This window comes from Sorghum bicolor, chromosome 7, assembly GCF_000003195.3.
Source record: "Sorghum bicolor cultivar BTx623 chromosome 7, Sorghum_bicolor_NCBIv3, whole genome shotgun sequence".
Lineage (NCBI taxonomy): Eukaryota > Viridiplantae > Streptophyta > Magnoliopsida > Poales > Poaceae > Sorghum > Sorghum bicolor.
Window position 1 is genome coordinate 57419972 of NC_012876.2, and position 16274 is coordinate 57436245.

At 45.5% G+C, this 16274-nt stretch overlaps 1 protein-coding gene across 1 annotated transcript; it reads left to right on the forward strand.

Annotated features, from left to right (window-relative positions):
* Positions 4987-8898, forward strand: LOC8080621 (alpha,alpha-trehalose-phosphate synthase [UDP-forming] 5). Its single transcript, XM_002444394.2, has 3 exons — positions 4987-6907; positions 7472-7745; positions 8257-8898. Exons 1-3 carry the CDS (start codon positions 5043-5045, stop codon positions 8596-8598), a joined length of 2481 nt encoding a protein of 826 aa, XP_002444439.1. The 5' UTR covers positions 4987-5042; the 3' UTR covers positions 8599-8898.

A 16274-nucleotide genomic window follows, 5' to 3' on the forward strand; every position in this document is an offset into this window, starting at 1 on the left:
CTTAGGTTCGATGTGACGGAGAATCTTGAAAACTTTTTGAATTTCGGTGGAAACTAAACAAGGCCTAGGTTCCTCGGTACGGTGATGTGGTCAATGGACACCAGGGATTGGACGAGCTGCATGCGCTGACGCGCATCTCCAGACTTGGTACAAATCCTGCCTAGTACGATCGCTGGGATTGGCATTTTCTTCCGGTTTGGCGTCGTGTTTTAACTGCTTTTTAGCGTGCCCTCTTCCTATCGAGTGCTAAAATATGTGTATCTTTAAATAAATTTGTTAAAAAAACTAGACTCAAACATTTTTTATAATACTAATTATATATTATAAATATTAATATTTTAATATATATTTAGTTAAATTTATTTTTCGTAGAGCGCAAACGATACTTTTCGAATGGAGGAAGTACTCCATCCTCTTCCAATCCACTACTCCCTCCGTTCCAAAAAAGAAGGTCATCCAAGCATTTGAATGTTGTCTCAAAAAGAACGTTGTTTTTAGATCTGGACTTACCTAGATTTCCTTCGTCCTGCCATCCCCTGCTAAACTGCTTCCTCATTGACGTCGTCGTCTCTCCCTCGTACTCATAACTTTTTTCCCACCACCCTCTTCTTCCTTTCCACCGGCCCCCTCCTCTTCTCCTCCGCCGGTCGTCCTCCTATTTCTCCTCAACCAGAGGGAGGTCAGTGTCCAGCCTCCTCTTTCTTTGTGTCGGAGTGGAGGCGACATCGCTTGGGGAGGCTACGCTAGGGCGGTGGAGATCCAACCCATCCCTCATCTGCTTCTTCCACCCCCGCCGACGACCTCCCCTTCCATCGCGCCAACGAAGGAGACCGAAGAACGCGCGGCCGCGTGGGGTCGTTGGATCCATCGATCGAGATGGTGTAGAGCCTAGAGAGGGCAAGTGATGCCTCCATGTGAGCAAATCGGTGCTCGACGTGAAAGACTGGTAGCGAGCGCGGGCTCGTATGGGCGGGCACAACGGCAAGTCAGTGACCATGGATCTGGAGGAGGCGAATGGGAGAAGGGAGCAGAGAGAGAGATTATAGGGGTAATTTGGTCTTTTCCAGTTTCAATGGTAGTCGTGCGCATTGCTAGAACGTCAACAATACTGAGGGAGTACTACACAGATGATTTTACAAGACGGTGTCTTCTTTTTAACGAAAACGGTCATAAAATTCAACCGCTTCGATTAATGCCTATAATTAACAGAGGCGAACACTTTTTATTTACCGGGGCGGGTACTTTTGCCCGCCTCCAAAAATTGATTTATGGAGACCGGCACATTAAATATTAAATATTAATATTAATATTAATAACTCGGCTAGCACGTTTTTCTTGTGGATGCTGCCTGCCTGCCTCCCGGCCTCACGGATCATATGACCATTCTTCCCGGCCATTTCATTTCAAGTTCAGAAAACGCTGTGGGCACCACCTCCTTCCCGAAAAGATTCACGACATCGGAAAGCCTAAACGTAGATGATGGTCCAAGATCAAACAAAATCATGCATCCTATCCCAGACAGGCGAAGGACACCGGAAACTTCCCCTTTTGTAGAACAAGAAGAACGACCTGTCGTTGAGGTAACAGCAGCAAGTTCGTCCTTTTTACCTCTGAAGTTTCCATATATGTCCCGACACGAGACGAGCGGGGGCTGTTCCTTTGTCCCGATAGGATATACATGGAGATTAAAACCTGCTAATTCTAGCATGATTTTTTTTCAAAAAAAAAGATAAAAGCATACTGTATTCCGTACGAAAAGGAATATACATGGAAATTAGACCTAATCAATACTACTTCCTTCTATAGCCGTCCGTACAGATATCTTAATTTCTTTTGGATGAGAGATAGGTAGTGGATCTTTATTGCGCCCACCTGATGTCTCAAGTCTCAAAGTCGTCCATAATAACCTACCCGATTTATTGAAAATCTTCATCAACGGATAAGCTGCCATTGCAACGATATTAGCAAAATCATTAAGGGCCTAGGAATGGACGCCGAAATTAATTTCAACCTGGAATCTTGTGATAATTTGTATTATATTTTGATCTTCTGGAATGAATTCAGAAGGAACGTTAGCAGTTTGGGGCGCACTATGACACCAGTATTCATTCAGGTTAATGAAATTTTATATAAATAAACTAATATTTCTGACCGGGATTTATTCCTGGGGTGATTCAGGGAGGAAACGAAAGGAGCCTAAAAGTATCCTAGCGTACACACCGAGATTTATCTATATTCTATATTATGAAAAAACACAGTACAACACCAAATTGGAAAATTCACTGTTTGACGAACTGATAAATAAATAAAAATACGCTGAGATCGTCACAACCTTTTACAGGAACAATGGTGATGCAAGCGTAGTAAAAAGACGGGGGCAGAAGAAGGACGTGGTGGATCGAAGGCGTGGGTGCACGCACGTATTGTTGAGCATGTTCCACAGTTCGAGGGCAGTTATGTAAATCCATATTCTGTTGTGGATAAACCATTCCATTCTATAGACACAATTATATGGACACCCTGCAATTGATGTGAAACTAGAAATTCATCCTTCCTCGCGTTACACTTAGCTCCATTTAAACGGTAATGCTACTACGCGGGCGTCCAATCTGTGCTGCTCACTTCACGTGCACCGCCCGTCCGCGCACGCCATTGCATGCTCTGTCCCGGTTGTTTGCTCACACCCACTCCGTTGCTCTCTCCTAGCTGTCACACGCTGTCACTATAGTTCACCGAGGGGTATACTCACGATGGTAGATTGTTTGGTAGAGGTGTGCGTGATAAGATGCGTGCACGTGTGTGGGTGGGCTGGCACAACAACTGGCACGAGTGTCTGGATAGAACGTCCGTGCAATAGAGCAAGCAGGGGCACGTGGGCGAGTGGGGTGGCGTAGCAGGTGGCACAGGTGTTTGGACATCCGTGCAACATAGCAGGAAGTAGTAGGTGCATGTGGGTGGGGTGGGCTAGCGCAACAACATGGGTGTCCGGCCGTCCGTGCAATAGAGCAGGAAGTAGGAGGCGCACACAGTCAGCTGAGCTGTTGCAATAGGTGAAACAGGTGTTCGGACGTCAGTATAACAGAGCAGGAAGTAATAGGCGCACACGGGAGGGTAGGCAGGCACAACAGCTGGCACGGGTGTCTGGACGTCCATACACAGAGCAGGAAGTAGCAGGCGCACGTAGACGGGTGGGCTAAAGCAGCTGGCATGGGTGTGTGGACCCGTGCAACACATCAGGAAGTAGCAGGTGCACTCGGATGAGTGGGCTGGCGTAGCAGCTGGCATGGATGTCCGGACGCTAGCCTAGCTCCATTTAAATGTTGAGCAAAGTTTTTCTTTTGTGAAAAATGTTGGTCTAAGTTGTACCAATAAAACACTGGATGACTAAAAAATAAGGTGCTAATATATGTATGCTTATATAGCATTACATATGGTTTATATAGTCTTTAACATTGATGGAATGGCTATATTGGTAGGCATGCATGGGTAGAGGAGCGAAAATTCTTCATCCATTACACACCGAGACAAAAACAAAGTGAGCATGTATACTAGTTAGTTCGTCATGAATTTCTTGGCAATGTTGATATGCACTATGGTACTCTCTTAATAAAAAATGTGCTCTTTAAGCGTGAAAAAAATTTGATATGCATTATGGAAAATAAAAAAAATCATTCTAACCCATTGTGAAAGTTTTTGAGATTATATAATAATGATGAGTTTAAGGGCTTTTATCAGGGTGAGATAAAGGCTATACACATGTACTATTTATTATGGCTATGCATTATAGATTTTGTATAGTTAAAAAACTAACATGTGGCTATTTGAATCCCTTATTATAAATGATTCAAATTAAATTGTCAATAATATCCCTACATTGATGGGAAGGGATAAGGTCCGGGGCAAAACTATCTTTTCACCGCCCAGTATTTCTTTATTATAGTTGGGTTGAGCTAGATTATATCTGAGTTGGTATATTTTTAATATTGACCATAATCTTGCCAATTCGAATGGGATAGCCATATCACAAGGAAGAAAAGCCTCACAAGAAACTTATGCCTGTATTTTCTATGCAATACGTAGCATTGTGCCAGCAAAATCCTTTAAAGAATTCAAGGATATTGTGGTGCGAACACCTGAACATTAAGCAAACCATTTTTTTTCTATTAGAGCCCTATTATATATTATTATTACGTAAAGAAATATACTCCACTAAAAATACAAGTATCTCTATCTCTATCTCTATCTCTATCTCTCTATATCTAACTCTAATTCATCGTCTACCCAATGCTACCAAATACATCTGTCATCTGGGCCCGCTTCCACGTCAACTAAATCTACATCGGAACCCGCTTCCGCGTCATGTGTGCGTGTTCGAGACGAGCTACGCTGGGTCTGCTTCTGTGCTAGGCGTCGACTTCCTATACGAGTTGTAGCCGAATCAAAAAGCGAATATGGCAAAGCTCAACGATGTCATGTACAAACTGGCACTGGTCACTATACGAGCATGCGACAATCTCCTCCCACTTATTGCACAGCTCTGTCTTAAGCATGTTCTGGTTGTACACCTCCAACTCCAGGCTGCCGTTGAACTTCTTCTCCTTCACACCCTTGTTCTCCTCCTCCTCCTCCACGCTGCCGTCTATACCCACGAACACAAGTTGTTACTCCTTTAGAAAAAACACATGTTGTTACTGCATTGCCAAATCATGGTCTAGATGCAACGTACAACATTTGCTGTCTTCATTTTTTTTTTTGAAATTCTCTCAGCAAGCTTTATTCATTTGACAAAATATTTAGCATGCAGCCCTCTCTCTCTCTCTCTCTCTCTCTCTCTCTCTCTCTCTGAAAAAACAAGAAAATTGGGGGTTTTCGAAAAAACAAGAAAATGGAGGACCACGCTGGAAAATTTCGTTGCCATTGTGCTGTGCGGCGCTTCCTTCTCCAGGCGGCCGGGCCGCCTGGCAAATACCACGACCCCATCCCCGATTCCCACAAGAACCCAAACTAAACGGCCGGGCCCCTGTGCTGTGCAGGCTGCTGCAATGGCCTCCCCCTCCGCCTCCGATGGCGAGCTCTCGCCGTTCCCGGTGGAGGCGCGCCGCATCGTGGTCACCCACCGCCTCCCCCTCCGCGCGGAGCCCAATCCGGACGCGCCGCACGGCTTCGATTTCTCCCTCGACGCCGACGCGCTCCCGCACCAGTTCGCACGCGGTCTCCCCCGCCCCGTGGTCTTCGTCGGCGCGCTCCCCTCCGCCGCCGCGTCGATCCCTGCGTCCGACGAGCTCGCGGCCGATCTCCTCGCGCGCTTCGCTTGCAGCCCGGTGTTCATGGAGCCCAGCCTCCACACGGACTTCTACGACCGATTCTGCAAGCACTACCTGTGGCCGATGCTCCACTACCTCCTGCCGTTCACGCCCTCCGGCGGCGGCGGCGGCCTGAGCTTCAAAGCCGACCTCTACCGCGCCTACCTCACCGCCAACACGCAGTACGCCGACCGCGTGTTCGAGCATCTCAACCCCGACGAGGACCTCGTTTTCATCCACGACTACCATCTCTTCGCGCTCCCCACCATCCTCCGCCACAAGTCGCCGCGCGCCCGCATAGCCTTCTTCCTCCACTCTCCTTTCCCCACCTCGGAGATCTTCCGTGCCATCCCAGTTCGCGAGGAGCTCCTCCGCGCCCTCCTCAACGCCGACCTCGTGGGCTTCCATAACTACGATTACGCCCGCCACTTCCTTTCCGCCTGCGCTAGGCTCCTTGGCGTCTCCAGCCACACCCATCGCGGCTACATCGGCATCGACTACTTCGGCCGCGCTGTTGTCGTCAAGATCCTCTCCGTCGGTGTCGACATGGGCCAGCTACGTGAGGTGTTGTCGTCGCCGGAGACGGCAGCGAAGGCCAAGGAGGTTGCCACGAGGTTCGCCGGTCGGCGGGTGTTGCTCGGAGTAGACGATGTTGATCTGTTCAAGGGGATTGACCTCAAGCTCTTGGCCATGGAGAGGCTGCTAGTGTTGCGGCCGGAGCTGTGTGGCCGGGTGGTGCTCGTGCAGATCAACAACCCGGCGCGGAGTCCTGGGCGCGACACCGACACGGTTCGTGCGGAAGTGCAGGCGACGCGGGATCGGATCAATGCCCGCTTCGCCAGTCCGGGGTATGAACCGATCGTGATGATCGACGAACCCTTGACGATGCACGAGAAGCTGGCGTTCTACACCTCGGCGGACATCTGCGTCGTCACCGCCGTGCGCGACGGCCTGAACAGGATACCGTACATCTACACCGTGTGCCGGCAGGAGGGTCCGATCTCCGGCGGCGTGGCGGGCGCGCCGAGGGAGAGCGCCATCGTCCTCTCCGAGTTCGTCGGGTGCTCGACGTCCCTGGGCGGCGCGGTTCACGTCAACCCGTGGAACGTGGACGACGTCGCCGAGGGGATGAGCTCGGCGCTGAGGCTGGATGGGCGCGACAAGCAGATGCGGCAGGAGAAGCACTACAGGTATGTTGTCACGCACGACATTGCCTACTGGGGGCGATCGCTCGACCAGGACCTGCAGAGGGCGGGCAAAGATCACGCGTCGATGAACTTCTTGAGCGTTGGGCTCGCCATGAACTTCCGCATCGTCGTGCTTGGTCCCAACTTCCAGAAGCTCTCACCTGAGCACATTAATCCATCGTACCACCGTACCGGCAACAGGCTTATCTTACTGGACTATGATGGCACAGTGATGATTCCTCAGGGGCTGATCACCAGAGATCCTAGCCAGGAACTGATTAGCGTCCTGAATGAACTGTGCTCGGATCCAAAGAATACCGTCTTTGTAGTCAGTGGGCGGAGGAAGGATGAACTGGCTCGATGGCTTGCGCCCTGTGAGAGGCTGGGGATCTCTGCTGAGCACGGCTATTTCACAAGGTAAACACTGTTTCATCCCATCTTCCCATGGCATGGTTTTAGTTTGGTCTTCGGTTTGTCAAAAAGAATGTTGCATTGCTCTTGGCATTTGGTAAGTGACAGGTGGATAGGATGGCCTAGGATCTAGGTGTGGGCAGTTTTCAGTGTTTTATGTTTGCTAATTCCTCTTCCATCCATCACTGTTCTGTTTGACTATCTGCTTAATGAAATTTTGTTGCTAATGGTATTGAATTAGCTTACCATTGTACTTCTGACATACGCGTTGGACATACATGCAGTTCTTGGAAATAAATAAATCTGACTATCCATATAGGAATTGCTTTTTCTAGTACACTAGAAAGGTTGGTAGTGAGTTGATGATGTGGACTGTCGTTACCCCATAAAGTAGTATACTTGTTCAGAGCTCTATACTGTCGCAATATAGTATGACGGGTGCTTCCTATACCATGACAGTTCCATTTTCTCTGTATTCTACTACTACTTAATGGTTACGTGCATGTGGCTGCAAGAGCATTCAGGAATAAGATCAACTGTTTCTTGAAGTAACTCTGTTTTGTTTATCAGGTGGAGCAGGGATTCTCCATGGGAGTCACCCAATATGTTGGTTGACTATGATTGGAAAAACATTGTTGAGCCTGTAATGAAGCATTACTGCGATGTGACTGACGGGTCATACATTGAGGCTAAAGAAACAGCACTAGTCTGGCACTACGAGGAAGCTGATCCAGTTTTCGGATCAAGTCAGGCCAAAGAGCTCCAGGACCACCTGCGTGACGTGCTTGCCAAAGAGCCAGTATCTGTGAAAAGCGGCCATCAGATTGTGGAGGTTAATCCTCAGGTACGGCAACATCTAATAATCTCACGTGCTTCTAGCCTTTTAGATAGCTACTGCTATACCACTCTTAATCAATATGGAAAAGGGGCCACATCCTATCTTGCTCTGCATCTTCTGTGTGAGCATCTATTTCACTTTCCCATACACAGCCAAACACGAAAAGAACAAGCCTCGAAATTCCACCGGTAGCTGTCGTGATCAATCAAGTGTAGCTTTCAGACCAAAAACGCATTTAGATTAGACTGACTTTAAGAAGATTTATCCAGCTCATGTTCAGCTACCATATCTCTTTAGCGCATAGTTTCACATTTTGTCGTCTGTATTGCTGGTAACATTTTCATGAGCCATGCTTGCCTAGGCTGACTCTATTGCCTATGTTTATGACTGCCTAGCTATCTCTGTTTACCAATGTGCCAAGTTAATCTCGATGATTGTTTTCTGTTTTGGCATTATCACTTCCTCTCTCTCTTTTCTTTTCTTTTTCCTCACAACAAGTTATTATATTCTTGTGAAGGAGGTGGGCAAAGGAACAGCCGTGCAGAGGCTCATTGCCGCCTTGGGAGCTCGCGGAACAATGCCAGATTTCATCCTATGCGTTGGCGACGATGGGTCTGACGAAGACATGTTCAAGGCTATCAGTGCTCCTCCTTCCAGCAAGTCTGCGTTCCCAGAGGCTGCCGAGACATTCGCCTGCACCGTCGGCAACAAGCCAAGCCTGGCCAAGTACTACCTGGAAGACCCCGACGAAGTTCTGAAGATGCTCAAGGGCCTGATCGACTCGTCGGCAGCGCAGCAGCGTCCCATGGCCGGGGGAGGGCGACCTCAGGTCTCGTTCGAGGACCCCGGCTCTCGGTAGAGCAGTGCATTTTATTCAGGATATGATATGATAGGTTACTGATGGCCGATCATTAGCGCAAATGACAGGGTTCTGGTTAATTTTTATTTTTTCATGTTAGTAGTGTCATTGTACAATCCTCAGAAATTTTCTCCTAGCTAGATCGGAAGTAAAACATGGTAGAAGGAAAATCATTGCTGGACGATCTATGATTGGTGGCTGTTATGCAGGCTCTACTACATTGCGCAGCACTGTAGCAGCAGTGGCAGGGTAGCGGTAGTACAATGGTTGTCATTAACATCTTCTGAGGTACAGTACCCATGACAGATTTGTTTGCTTCCAGACCATCGATTCCTCAATCATTCCACTTAAGAGCCCGCGCACTGTCCACGGCGTGCAGAGCGTGCCGGAACGCTTCCATGATAGTACCAACAGTGGCATCTTTGGTGGCGTTTAAAAGCGAGCAGAGTACTGTGCGCGAGCTGGCTGCTGTACGCGCAAAGACAGTACCAGACGTGTCAACGTGTGACGAGCTGGCTGCTGCTGGTCAAGGTCATCGTGCGCGCTCTAGGCATTTATCAAAGCCGTGTGTTCTGATCGCGGCTCGCGCGGCTTTTGGCTGCCCTTGACAAGGCAACAGAATCGCAGGGCAACGACGATGATCGGCTTGCTGAAACCCACTGCTCTCCACGGCCGCGTGGTCCGGCCGCCCCGCCGCATTTTTCGCCGTGCTCGTGCCCTGGAATGGCATGGTGGTGTCCGCAGTCCGCGTCTCGCCCTAGCTATTACCGCGTGGTCGACGGAGGTCGTCGGCGGCGGCGACGACAGCAGGCTTGCGGTCAGGTCGTTGTCCGTTGATCGCCGTCGGTGACTCCCACCGGGGAGCGAGCTTGCTCCCCCACCCCCGCTGCCGTGCCGTGTTGTACTGCGGCGCTACTCTTGCTTCTGGTCACGTGTCTTAATTTCGCGTCTCGCTGGCGCGCTCTTCCATCGCGGCACCTGTTGTTTTCGCGACTTGTAGTACGTAGATGCCAAAATCTTGGAGAATTCTAAACTCTGTCACCAGTCACCATACCGAAAGTTCCTAGTACGAGCGAGTGCGAGTCATAATTGGACTTTATATTACTGGCAATATGCAGTGCATTCCAACGTTTTTATTGACTCGTTTATGTTGTGGCCGAAAGAAAGCATCGATGGATGCGGAAGGATCGGGGAGAAGAGAAGAACCGTGCCGAACCAGCTCGTTGCAGCCAAGGTTTCTTGCTCGATCGATCGGTCAGCTTTGCTCGTGGACCAGCGAATACGTGGGAAGAACCCTTTGGGAATGCGGCTGCCGTGTGTGTCAAGGTGAAACGCAATCCATCTATATCCGGCTAATAGAAGACCTATTTGGGAACCCAAACCCAAAAAAGGTTTTCAACACAATACCAACAGAGTACCCATAGAGAAGACCTATTTTGAGTATGAAGAGAGGCATAACGTAAATTTGGATATCCTCTCTACTCGAGACCCATTTGCAGAGAGTGTTGTCTTTTAGGTCTTGTTGTTGGAGAAGACTAAAAATAGGTATGGAACATTTTACACGTAGTGCTACCTAAAGGATAAATAGGTCTTGTTGGAGATAGTTTTAGTTTTAGAGACAGCCTAACGATGCCGAGGCAGTCTGTATCTGTCTTGCCGGACGAGGTCTTCCAGCAGCAAGCTTCTCTTTTCGACTGAAAACGGATGGCACCAATGCGAACAGGATCGCTACAATGAGACGTACTGTATGCTTGATCGAAGTGGATAACCTTTGCTGTCGCTTTGTCCTGCTGTGTACAAACTGTCGGTAGTTAACTTGCCATGCAATTAATCAAGAAGAACATGAGTACAGCTAACTTTCATGGCTATTATATATACTATATCCGGTAGCCTTGTTCTAATTTTGCGGTTTCCGTAATGCATATATACATTTTTTTTACTGAATGAATGTCGCTTTCGGAGTTCTGAACTTGACAGTGTGGTCCGTATCTATCTACTCCCTCCGTTTTTATTAAATGTCACATTTAGTTTGTCCTAAGTCAAACATTACAATTTTTTACCAATCATTTTGAAAAATCTTTATATTTCATAATATATGAATTACATTTATGATAATATTTCCCATAATAAATCTAAAAATATAAATCTTATGATATGAAACTATATATTCTTTTAAAACTAATGGTCAAAGATACACACGTTTAACTTAGAGCAAACCAAATGTGACACTTAATAAAAAATAGAGGGAGTACATCCACTCCATACTAAAAGCACAAGCTTTCAAGAAGAGAAATAGACACCTAAATTCAGTCAAGAGAGGATGTGAACCTAGGTGGTTGGGTGCATGACTACACCTCCCATCCAACCAGTTGAACTAGGCTCACTTCCTAGCACAAGCTCTCTCAGTGTACTTTCAGCCTCAGAACATAAAAGAAACGATTGAAACGGGAAGGAAGAGGGTCAAAACTACCTATATTTTTATTTCCTAAAATAGCTAAGCCAAGAGGCCTCTTGACTTAGGCTTAAATCAAGAACCACCAGGTATGGAAACCAAATCATTATCGTAATCATGATAATCCAAAGAAAGAAAGAGAGAAAATGGGATGAACAAGAGCAAAGGAGGAAGTAAAAAAACCAAATCCGACATGGTGACATACCACCTTTGATGGCTCCAACTCTGATGACCTCATCTCTTTCTATGAGAACCACAGTGTCTTCTTCGGCAAGCTCTGATTAGGTTTAGGGTTAAGGAGTTCTGGGTTAGGGTTAGGATTTTAGGGTTATTGTTGGCGAGGGAATTTGTGGCTTTCAGAGCTAAAGGGATATATGGGGGAGATGGCCAGACCGGTGGTGTGTGGGTAGAGTGGAACAACGTCTAGCGGTGGTGCGCAACGCAATCAAGGTTGACAAGTGGTGATGGCACATTGGATAGAGAGGGTCGGTGATGGAGGTGGGGGAGCATGGGAGGGAATGAGGGAATGGAGGATATCGCCGATGTTGCCATAATGGTTAACAGTGGCGGATGCAGGGCAGCAAATCTGATAGCCATAGTGAAGCTGAATTGGAAGATCTAGTGGTGGAGGCAAGGGAGAGAGAGAGGATGGGCGGAACAGCTCGCTGGTGTTTATGTATATATAAACACTGGTGACAACTTTGAAAAAGTCATAGAGTAACTGTAATGTTGCATTTTTTTTAAAAAAAAGAAGACATGACTTGAGGAGAAGGCTTTCCGATAACGTCTGGTTGGTGTCTCTCGTCCCCCGACCCATCAGCCCTACTGCCCTAACTGTATCCTTTCCCACCGAAAAAGAAGAAAACACTATTCTCCCCCCCCCCCAAAATCACTAGAGCCCCAACCACTAGCCCCTCTCACACGGTTTGAACACCACATACGCGACCACATCCTACCTCAAATAATGTTATTGCTCCTCATTCGTCCACTTCTTCTTCTTGCATGTAGCCATGTCGTTTCGTCCCCACCCTCTTGTTGGACATGACTCCCATCAGCCACACACACCGCTCCACTAGTCCCAATTAGATGAGCTAGGAAACCTTAGGCCCCTCGGCCGCTTAGCTCTGCCCAACTGGATATCTCCCGCCACATATGCTCGATGACACCCTTTACACCTCTCTCGGCGACACCCTTTACAACCGAATAATAATAATTTTTTGTACCAAATCTGCAGCCCAAGACACATTCTGACCACATGTATATCATTGTACAACTTTCTATCTAGCCAAATCAAACTGCATTGTGTTGTCCAAATTAAGAGTGTGCTCTATAAACTCTAATACAACACAATACTAATGCAAGTTATCAATCGGTCGTGGTCTTTGCTTGTTGTCTCTGTTGTGGATAAGTTCAGGCTATTTGGGACAAGTGTGAAATGACTGGGAGAAGGCAAAATGTGTCATCATCGAACAAGACACGAGCAGTAGGCCCTAGCCCCTATAAACTCGACACATACTCCCGGTAAGTATAGGGATAATGCTCTAAATAGACACATGTGGTTTTTCTGAAGTCTAACTTAATGAGCCAAATAAATAATTTATTTATTTAGCTTATTAAATTATATTAGAAAAGAACCGTGCATATAGCACTATCTCCATCCTTACTCTCGGGACCTGGGAAGTACTCTTACTATACATTCTGCAAATTTGCATATCGTCGCCTCGTACGACGAACTGCGACGGCCTACTAGTAGACGAAGGATATGCTAAGGCATTGTTTAGTTCCAAAATATTTTGGGAAATCAACACTGTAGCACTTTCGTTTGTATTTGACAAATATTGTCCAATTATGGACTAACTAGGCTCAAAAGATTCATCTCGTCAATTCCGACCAAACTGTGTAATTAGTTTTTATTTTCGTCTATATTTAGTACTTCATGCATGTGTCTAAAGATTCGATGTGACGAGAAATCTGAAAAATTTTGCAAAATTTTTTGAAAACTAAACAAGAAGGCCTAAAGCACTATCTATCCCTCGCGGCCTAGCTAATGGCAACTACAGGTCTGCAGCAGCCTCTGATCACCACCCGCTGGGGCACTCCTCATCACCGCGTCCCAGATGCCGCCAAGCTGGCAAGTGGCAACGCATCGCTAGCCGTGCCATGACCCCCGTGCTCGTGAGCTCGTCAGTCGTCTGCGTCTCAGGCCGCATTGACGTGAAAAGGAAGGGGAATGCATGTATTGGTAGGTAGGCCATGACGCCATCGACCTCGTTTGTTGGCCACCAAACTTTAACATATTTGAGTTTATTTATCGAATCTATCAATCATTCAGCGGTATTTTTACCGGCCACCATAGATCCCCAACCATCCGTGACAGTGACTACAACTGATTTTTAGGCCTTATTTAGATGCAAAAAGTTTTTGGATTTTGACACTGTAGCATTTTCGTTTTTATTTCACAAACATTATCTAATTATGGAGTAACTAGGCTTAAAAGATTCGTCTCGTGATTTATAGGTAAAATATGCAATTAGTTATTCTTTTTATCTCTATTTAATACTTCATGCATGTGCCACAAGATTCGATGTGACGGAAAATCTTGTAAAGTTTTGAGTTTTTGGATGTATCTAAACAAGGCCTTATTTTTTATATATATATATGAAACTACTATAGGCGCAGCCTCGTATAGTTTTATATTGCAATTCGCATCACGTTTTGCACTGAGGCCTTGTTTAGTTTCGAAAAGTGAAAAGTTTTCGATACTGTAGCACTTTCGTTTGTTTATGACAAATATTATCCAATCATGGACTAACTAGGATCAAAAGATTCGTCTCGTGATTTCCAGCTAAACTGTGTAATTAATTTTTGTTTTCGTCTATATTTAACGTTTCATGCATGTGCCATAAGATTCGATATGACGGGCAATCTTGAAAACTTTTTGGTTTTCAGGGTGAACTAAACAAGCCCTGACTTTTATCAGCCACCGTAGATCCCCAACCATCCGTGACAGTGACAAGACCAACAACTGATTTTTATTCTTTTTATATATGAAACTACTATAGGCGCAGCCTCGTATAGTTTTATATTGCAATTCGCATCACGTTTTGCACTGTGGTCTTGTTTAGTTCACCCTGAAAATTAAAAAAAAATTCAAGATTCCTCGTCACATCGAATCTTGTGGCACATGCATGAAACATTAAATATAGACGAAAACAAAAACTAATTATACAGTTTATCTATAAATCACGAGACGAATCTTTTGATCCTAGTTAGTCCATAATTGAATAATATTTATCACAAACAAACGAAAGTGCTACAATTCCGAAAAGTAGTGCCGTGTCAATCTGTGTGCACGCGTGATGCAGACACGCACGCACGCAATACAATAGCTAGCAGTCTAGCACGCGACTCGATCTGGAGTCTGGATTAGGCCGGCCATCCACACCCTGTCACCTCACCTGCTCAACCTAATCCACATCCATCTGAGAGGATGGTCCAGCTGAGAGAAGACGCAAAAGTGCAAAAGGTATGGTATGGTCCTATACATCTGAGAGGTAGCTCCTATGGATTACTTTGGACTTGCAGATGAATCTCGTTGTTATAGATGAGAATAGGAAGAGGAGGATCTTGTTAGGTCCCACTAGGTTAGAGTCTAATTCCTCCATCGTGGAATACAATTCATTATGATTTTGAAAATTTATATTGCAATATAAGAGATATAGATGTACACATGTATTAAAACAACCACAATGTTTTTAAAAAGTAGTCCATAGAGAATTTAATATTCAGTACCAGGTGGTTGGAATATTGTGGCAGTGATTCATAAGAAAGAAATAACAAAAGCTATCCATTACACTATGGCCAGCCTATAAAACAAAAAGAATTAGTTACACAGTACATGTGGGACAAAGGGTTGTTGGCTTGTGCAGGTAGCTGGACCCACAACCGGTCTTGATACATTGTGTCTTCTAACTTAACTTAGACTGGGCAAAAATAATCGAAAATTAAAACTGAAATCGAAAGAACCAAAATAAAAACCGAAAGAACCAAAATAAAAACCGAAAGAACGAGAACCAAAAATTTCGGTTAGCTATTCGGTTCTCAGAAACTGAATTAACCGATCAATTTTTGGTTCCTAGGCTTGGTTAAATGAAAAACCGAAAGAACTAAAATTCACAAAACAAGTCCAATAAACCTTACAACCTAGGGCTAATATCATCTTAATCCTAAGATATAAATAGGGCAGAAATTTGAATGATGCGTCGCCGACACGAGGGCAGTGCCCTCCGTCAAGTTATCATGAATCATCAGATCAGCGAGTAGAGCCAGTGTTAGCCTTTTATCTAATAAATGTGCCCCTCCTAAAAGTCGGGGTTTGTTGCACGTATTAGCTCTAGAATTACTATGGTTATCCGAGTAGCACATACCATCAAACAAACTATAATTGATTTAATGAGCTATTCACAGTTTCACATTGATTATTTCTCCGCTGCTATGGGTCACTTGGTTATTTGTCCCCAACATTATTTTTTATGCTGGTGTAAATCTTCGATTAGTTCGGTCGGATCCGGAACCAAACCGAACTAACCAAAATCGATTTTGCTTGGTTCCAAAATTTGTAAAAAACCGATCTATTCCTATTTGTAGAGAACCGAATTTGTATCAAAAATCTAGAACCGAATCGAACCAAACTGAAGAACCAAACGTCCAGGCTGAAACTTACTATGGACTCTTGCTGTAGGACCCATCTATATAGAGTGGTTGATCTAAATATATTGTGGTTGCTCTTATATTCTGAGGTATACTTGTTGTCAAATACTAACGAAAGCAAGATGTGAACATATATTCTCGTGATCCTGACAAGTCTACTTACACACGGCAGCCGGATCGGCATGCTTTTTTGCTGATCTTCTTTGAACCAGCATGGGATTTTCTAGATAAGTAATCATGACATGATAACACTCTTCAACAGATTACTCAAATCATCCCTAATACTAAAGAAACAGCTAACATAGGTAACTGAGTGCTCCAAAGAGATTACTCAATACTCATTCAATCCATAACTAATTTTTCTAATATTTAGGCCTCGTGTCACGGAAGAGAGAGAAGGGAGAAAGAGGTCCAATTTTTTAAAATTTGGCCTTTTTTTTGAAAAAAAATTCTCTTTTGGACCCTTAGAAAACTTAATCTCAGTTTTGGACCCAGGGGGTCGACGCCATACTTC

What these genes read in the sequence shown, in the direction of transcription:
- LOC8080621 (XM_002444394.2), top strand. Translation starts at nt 5,043, where the DNA reads ATGGCCTCCCCCTCCGCCTCCGATGGCGAGCTCTCGCCGTTCCCGGTG. An exon ending in GAGCACGGCTATTTCACAAG is followed by an intron (nt 6,908 to 7,471) that starts GTAAACACTGTT and finishes TTTGTTTATCAG; the next exon opens with GTGGAGCAGGGATTCTCCAT. An exon ending in TTGTGGAGGTTAATCCTCAG is followed by an intron (nt 7,746 to 8,256) that starts GTACGGCAACAT and finishes ATTCTTGTGAAG; the next exon opens with GAGGTGGGCAAAGGAACAGC.